Source organism: Apteryx rowi, unplaced genomic scaffold (assembly GCF_003343035.1).
Source record: "Apteryx rowi isolate R43461 unplaced genomic scaffold, aptRow1 scaffold_1493, whole genome shotgun sequence".
Classification (NCBI taxonomy): Eukaryota; Metazoa; Chordata; class Aves; order Apterygiformes; family Apterygidae; genus Apteryx; species Apteryx rowi.
Window position 1 is genome coordinate 28,448 of NW_020447745.1, and position 7,116 is coordinate 35,563.

The 7,116-nt window shown below is 65.5% G+C and overlaps 1 protein-coding gene across 3 annotated transcripts in view; it reads right to left on the minus strand.

Annotated features, from left to right (window-relative positions):
• Window positions 1-35: 35 nt before the first annotated feature.
• Window positions 36-7,116, minus strand: part of SERPING1 (serpin family G member 1) — a 10,040-nt gene continuing 2,959 nt past the window's right edge. For all 3 annotated transcript variants that reach the window (XM_026058664.1, XM_026058667.1, XM_026058665.1), the window contains exons 2-8: window positions 6,714-6,783; window positions 5,573-6,407; window positions 4,190-4,327; window positions 3,881-4,084; window positions 2,577-2,719; window positions 1,284-1,503; window positions 36-378 (exon numbers count right to left, since the gene is read on the minus strand). In XM_026058664.1, coding sequence (XP_025914449.1) covers window positions 128-378; window positions 1,284-1,503; window positions 2,577-2,719; window positions 3,881-4,084; window positions 4,190-4,327; window positions 5,573-6,407; window positions 6,714-6,773 — 1,851 coding nt within the window. In that variant the 5' untranslated portion in view covers window positions 6,774-6,783 and the 3' untranslated portion in view covers window positions 36-127. The remainder of the gene's footprint in view (window positions 379-1,283; window positions 1,504-2,576; window positions 2,720-3,880; window positions 4,085-4,189; window positions 4,328-5,572; window positions 6,408-6,713; window positions 6,784-7,116) is intronic.

The following is a 7,116-nucleotide window of genomic DNA, read 5'->3' on the forward strand; positions in this document are numbered from 1 at the left end:
GAGGGAGGGTGGGAAGGAGGCAGAGGAGGAGGGAAGGCAGGAGGGAGGGAGGGAGGAGGGCTGGAGGGAAGGAGGAGCCGGGGAGGTGGCAGCGCGGAGGACCCGGGCGCCAGTTCCCCCGGGGGCGTCAGGGCTGGGGGTCGCTGAGGCGGCCCATGAAGAGGGGGAAGCCGCGTGCGTCGTCCCACAGCACGAAGAGGAAGGGCCGCAGGGCCTCGAGGACGTGGGCGGTGCGGGCCAGCGAGGTGGCCATGGCGCCCGCCGCCTCCACGCTGGCCTCGTCCAGCGCCAGCACCGCCCGGTGCTTCACCGTGTCCACCGCCACCGCCTGCCCCCGCGCCAGCCCGCACAGCTCCGCGTCCAGGAACAGCCCGTAGTCTGCGGGGACAGGCATGAGACACCACTGGGCACCGGGGACACTAGGGGCACCAGGGTGTGAGGGGACACTAGGGAACCCAAGGACACCAGGGGCACTGGGAACACCATGGTGCTGGAGAACACCAGGGGCTCCAGGGTGCTGGGGGACACTGGAGCACCTGGGGACACCAGGGCTCTGCGGGACACTGAGGCACCCAGAGACACTGGGATGTGGGGGGACACTAAGGAGCCCAAGGACACCTGGAGCGCTGGGGACACCAGGGTGCTGGGGGACACCAGGAACACTGGGGACACATGGGACACGGGGGTGCTGGGGGACACTGGGATGCTCAGGGACACCAGAGACACTGGGGGAGACTGGGGCACCAAGGGACACCTAGGACACTGGGGGCACCAAGGGAAACTTGGGACATTGTGGGTCCTGGGGGACACTGGGGAACACCACAGGCACTGGGCACATCCAGGGACAGCAGAGTTGGGGGGCACATTGGGGGCACTGGGGTGCTGGGGGATGCTGGGCCACCAAGGGACACTGGGGGCACTGGGGCATCAAAGGACAGGAGGGCTTGGGAGGGGACACTGTGCACACCAAGGGACACTGGGACATGGAGGGTCCCTGTGGGCCACCAAGGGCCACCAGGGCCCCAAGGGGGTATGGGGACATGGGGGGCACTGGGGACAGGGGAGGGGGCACCTGCACAGGGCCATGTGGGGCCGAGGGCCTGGGGGGTGCCAGCCCCCTCCTGGAGGGGACATTACTTCCTGCACAGGGTGTGATGTCACGCTGTGCTAGTTCTGCGCAGGAAGTGATGTCGCGGCACCCCGACCCCCCTGCAGGAAGCAATGGCCCCTCACAGGCGACGATGCCAGCAGCGGGYGCCGTGGCGCTGGGGCCTCATCCTTACCCATCTCGTGGATGACGGCCACGACGTCCTGGGAGAGGTCGAGGCGGAAGCGGGGCAGGGCCAGCACAGTGGCCCGGGGCGGGACGGCGGCCGCCTTGTGCAGGAGGGCGAGGAAGGCGGCGGGGCTGAGCGCCCGCTCCAGCTCCCCCAGCGCCCCCGGGGCGCCCTGCGGCAGCACCACCACCAGGCTCAGGCCCTGGCTCAGCTGGAGCCGCCCCACCTGYGGGAGGGACAGGCCTCAGCGCCGGCGTCCCCTGGGAGCAGCGCGCTGCTCCGCAAGGGGCAGCCGGGCACGGCCGCTGCGCGGGATRCGAGGGGCGAGCTGCAACCCAGCGCTGCCTGGTGGGGCTCTGCAGGAAGTGAGGTCATGACCCAACATGGCTGCTACTTGGATCAAAAGGAAGTGAGGTTGTGACCCAACATGGCTGCTAGTTGGATCTACAGGAGTGAGGTCATAACCCAGCATGGCTGCTAGTTGGATCTACAGGAAGTGAGGTCATAACCCAACATGACTGCTAGTTGGATCTACAGGAAGTGAGGTCATGACCCAACATGGCTGCTGCTTGGCTATATGGGAAGTGAAGTCATGACCCAACATGGCTGCTAGTTGGATCTATAGGAAGTGAGGTCATGACCCAACATGACTGCTGGTTGGATCTATAGGAAGTGAGGTCGTGACCCAACGTGGCTGCTGCTTAGATCAAAAGGAAGYGAGGTCATGACCCAGCATAGCTGCTACTTGGCTCTGTAGGAAGTGAGGTCATGACCCAACATGGCTGCTAGTTGGATCAAAAGGAAGTGAGGTCATAACCCAGCATGGCCGCTGCTTGGCTCTGTAGGAAGTGAGGTCATGACCCAACATGGCTGCTAGTTGGATCAAAAGGAAGTGAGGTCATAACCCAGCATGGCCGCTGCTTGGCTCTGTAGGAAGTGAGGTCATGACCCAACATGGCTGCTAGTTGGATCAAAAGGAAGTGAGGTCATAACCCAGCATGGCCGCTGCTTGGCTCTACAGGAAGTGAGGTCATAACCCAACATGGCTGCTACTTGGATCAAAAGGAAGTGAGGTCATGACCCAACATGGCTGCTAGTTGGCTCTACAGGAAGTGAGGCCATGACCCAACATGGCTGCTACTTGGATCAAAAGGAAGTGAGGTCATGACCCAGCATGGCCGCTGCTTGGCTCTACAGGAAGCGAGGTCACAGCCCAGAACGGCCCCTGCTCGGCCGCCCAGGAAATGAGGTGGCGCGGCAGCATGGCCGCTGCGGGCTCTGCAGGCAGCAGGGCGGTACCTGGGCCCGCAGGCCGGGCTCGTTGAAGGAGGCCACGGGGTACTTCTTGCTCGTCATGGTGGGGATGAGAACGGGTGGGCGCCCGGGGCGCCAGAAGGGCTGCGGCATCGTGTCCTTGGCCTGGAACGGCGTCTTCCACTTGCCTGWGGGGACAGGGCGGCTGCCGGAGGCTGCGGGGGTGCCCGCGGGGGGCCAGGGCGGCCCGGCACCCGGGACCCCCGTGGGGACACCCGCCCCGCCAGGGACACCAGCCGTGCACGGACCACAGCCCACCCAGCGCAGAGCCCGGCGCAGAGCTTGGTGCCGCGCTCAGGGAGACCCCGGCACAGGTCCCGGGGCAGATCCAGGGCCCAATCTCAAGGGCAGGTGTCAGGGCCAATCCCAGAGCCAATTCCCAGAGCAGGTCCCAGGGCAGGTCCCAGGGCCAATTCCCAGAGCAGGTCCCAGGGCAGATCTCAGGGCAGGTCCCAGGGCCAATTCCCAGAGCCAGTCCCAGGGCAGATCCCAGGGTGGGTCCCAGGGCAGATCCCAGAGCCAATCCACAGAGCAGGTCCCAGGGCAGATCTCAGGGACAACCCCTGAAGCAGGTCCCAGGGCAGGTCCCAGGGCAGATCCTGGGGCAGATCCCAGGGTGGGTCCCAGGGTAGGTCCCAGAGCAGATCCCAGAGCCAGCCCCAGGGCAGATCCCCAGAGCCAATCCGCAGAGCCAGTCCCAGAGCAGATCCCAGAGCAGATCCCTGGGGCAGATCCCAGGGTGGGTCCCAGGCCAGGTCCCAGAGCAGATCCCAGAGCCAATTCCCAAAGCAGATCCCTGGAGCAGATCCCCAGAGCCAGTCCCAGGGCCAATCCCCAGGGCCAGTCCCAGGGCAGATCCCCAGGGCCAATCTGCAGAGCCAGTCCCAGAGCAGATCCCAGAGCAGATCCCTGGGGCAGATCCCAGAGCAGATCCCCAGGGCAGATCCCAGGGTGGGTCCCAGGGCAGGTCCCAGAGCCAATTCCCAAAGCAGGTCCTAGGGCCAATCCCCAGGGCCAGTTCCAGGTCAGATCCCAGGGCCAATTCCCAGAGCAGGTCCCAGAGCCAGTCCCAGAGCATATCCCAGAGCAAGTCCTGGGGCAGATCCCAGGGTGGGTCCCAGGGCAGGTCCCAGAGCCAATCCCAGGGCCAACTCCCAGAGCGGATCCCAGGGCAGATCCTGGGGCAGAACCCAAGGCCAATCCTCAGGGCAGATCCCAGAGCAGCTGCCCGGAGCAGGTGCCAGGGCCAATTCCCGGAGTGGATGCCGGGGCAGCCGGCCAGGCCCTACCCTGGAAGTAGACGGCGCTGAGCAGCACCAGGCGGGGGTCGGGGGGCAGCTCGTCGAGGAGGCGCGGCAGGCGCCCCTGGGTGGCCTCGCGCACCCACTTGTTGATGTGCAGCAGGTCGAGGCTCTCGTTGCCGCTCAGCACCCGGGGCCGGGCCTCGTAGAAGCGCCGCGACTCGTTCAGGAAGCGGGCGGTGAGGTGCAGCTCTGCCGGGGGGCAGGGGGCGGCGCGTCAGCCCCCTGCCTCAGTTTCCCTGTCCCGCCCCGGTGTGGGGGGTGCGCGCCCGGGGGTGCACCCCGGGCAGGGCTCACCTTTGTGGTGGAAGATCTGCGAGGCGGAGAGGAGGCCCGGGGACTTGGTGAGCTGCCGGAGGGAGCGGTGCACGCAGGGCAGCTCCGGTGGGTAGGCCAGGACGGCGGCCAGGCGCTCCCGGGTCTCGCCGCGGGCACCTGCGGGCACGGGCCGGGCTCAGCACCCCGTGGCTATGCGCGAGGCTCGGGCACACGTGTCACAGCCATCTGAACCACTTGCGTGGGTGCCTGTGAGTGTGCCCGCTGAGGTGCCCACAGCAATGCCCGTGGCTGTGCCCACAGCAGCGCCCACAGCCCCACAGGTAGCAGTGCCCATAGCAGTGCCCATAGCAGTGTTCATAGTGGTGCCCATAGCAGTGCCCATAGCAGTGTTCATAGTGGTGCCCATAGCAGTGCCCATAGGAGTCACCATAGCAGTGCCCATAGCAGTATTTGTAGTGGTGCCCATTGCAGTCCCCATAGCAGTCACCATAGCAGTGTCCCATGGTAGTGCCCATAGCAGTGCCCATAGCAGTCACCGTAGCAGTGCCCATAGCAGTATTCATAGTGGTGCCCACAGCAGTGCCCACAGCCCCACAGGAAGCAGTGCCCATGGTGGTGCCCATAGCAGTGCCTGTGGTGGTACCCCTAGCAGTGCCCATAGTGGTGCCCCTAGCAGTGCCCATAGCAGTGTTCGTAGTGGTGCCTGTGGTGGTGCCCATAGCAGTCACCATAGCAGTGCCCCATGGTAGTGCCCATAGCAGTGCCCATAGGGGTCACCATAGCAGTGCCCACAGCAGTGTTCGTAGTGGTGCCCATTGCAGTGCCCATAGCGGTCACCATAGCAGTGCCCCATGGTAGTGCCCATAGCAGTGCCCATAGCGGTCACCGTAGCAGTGCCCATAGCRGTGTTCGTAGTGGTGCCCATTGCAGTGCCCATAGTGGTGCCCACTGCAGTGCCCATTGCAGTCACCATAGCAGTGCCCATAGCAGTGCCCATAGCGGTTACCATAGCAGTGCCCATAGCAGTGCTCATAGTGGTGTTCGTAGTAGTGCCCATAGCAGTGCCCATAGCGGTCACCGTAGCAGTGCCCATAGCAGTCACCGTAGCAGTGCCCATAGCAGTGTTCGTAGTGGTGCCCGTTGCAGTGCCCATTGCAGTCACCATAGCAGTGGCCATAGCAGTGCTCGTAGTGGTGCCCATTGCAGTGCTTGTAGCAGTGCCCATAGCGGCGCCTATCGCAGGGCTTGCAGCTGTGCCCATAGCAGTGCCCGTTGCAGCCACCACAAGAGCGCCCATCGCGGTGCTCACGGCAGTGCCCATAACAGTGTCCCTAGCAGTGCCCATCACGGTGCCCACAGTGGTGCCCACAGCAGTGCCCATGGCGTTGCCCTGTCCCTCACCCAGCAGGAGGTGTGACAGCCCCAAGGCCACGTTGATGGGCGAGAAGAGCAGGTTGGAGTCGGGTTCAGCAGCCTCTGCCATTCGCTGGTAGAAGYGCAGGGCAAAGGTGCTCAGCGCCTCGGCCACCGCAGCTGTCTGTGCCCCTGTGGGTGCCCCACAGGCCTCAGCTGGCTCCTCGTCCCCTGGGCACAGCGGGGCAGTTGTGCCTGGAGCGCTGGTGGGTCCCTCCGTGGTCACGGGCATGGGTGTTGCCGTGGTCCCGCTGGTTGGTGTGCCCGCATCCTCAGGTGGCCCCTCTGGCTCTGTGGGGCTGGGGTGGGTGCTTGCTGGCCCCGTGGCCACCTCTGTGCCCAGGCTGGGACTCTCCATGACGTTGAGGGCTGCAGCCAAACTGGGCACCACTTCAGGGTGGGCATCAGTCCCAGGCAGAGGTGGGCTTATCGTCCCCGTGTCCCCCTCCGTGCCCAGGCTGGGACTCTCCATGATGTTGAGCGTTGCAGCCAAACTGGGTACCACTTCAGGGTGGGCACTGGTCCCAGGCAGAGGTGGGCTTATCATCCCCGTGTCCCCCTCCGTGCCCAGGCTGGGACTCTCCATGATGTTGAGCGTTGCAGCCAAACTGGGTACCACTTCAGGGTGGGCACTGGTCCCGGGCAGAGGTGGGCTCCTCATTCCCACATCCCCCTCTGTGCCTGGGCTGGGACTCTCCATGATGTTGAGCGCTGCAGCCAAACTGGGCACCACTCCGGGGTGGGCATCGGTGCCGGGCAGGGGTGGGCTCATCGTCCCCGCATCCCCCTCTGCGCTCGGGCGGTCGGCAGGATGTGGCACCAGCTGCACCAGATGCAGTTTGGTCAGCTTCAACCTTTGGGGAGAGGACTCCAGCACCAGCTCCTGGGTGCAGAGACCCGGATGAGGGTGCCCCAGAGGGCCCCGGGTGCAGAGACCTGGGTGAAGGTGGGCAGGGGGCCTGGGTGCAGAGACCTGGGTGAAGGTGGACAGGGGACCTGGGTGCAGAGACCCGGGTGAGGGCGGGCAGGGGACCTGGGTGCAGAGACCAGGGTGAGGCTGGGCAGGGGGCCCCCAGTGAGGGCAGGCCAGGGTCCCTGAGGTGCTCCTGTGCCCGCAGGCAGCACTTACCGGGGTGACAGATGCCGCGGCCACAGCAGCCAAGCACACCAGGGGCAGCCAGAACTTCATGGTGGGCRTCCTGGCGAGCAAAACAGGTCAGGGCCCAGCTGGGCACCCCGGGGGGCCCTGCACCACCCACGGGGGCTCAGCAACCCTGGCCCGCTGGCCCCAGCGTCCCCCCTCCCACTTCCCAAGGAGGTTGGGGCAGGGGCAGGAGGAGGAGGAGGACCCCTGGGCCCACCTAAGTGCCCAGCGGTGGGTCAGGTCCCTGTGTGTCCGCCTGGGCACAGAGGGGAACTGGCCGGACCTGGCCCGATGTGGTTAAAGATTAAGGAGGGCGTGTGGCCGCTGAGGCTTCCTGTAAATCAGCCGGGCTGGCAGCATGGGGGGGGCGCTCAGGGGGCCGGGCGGG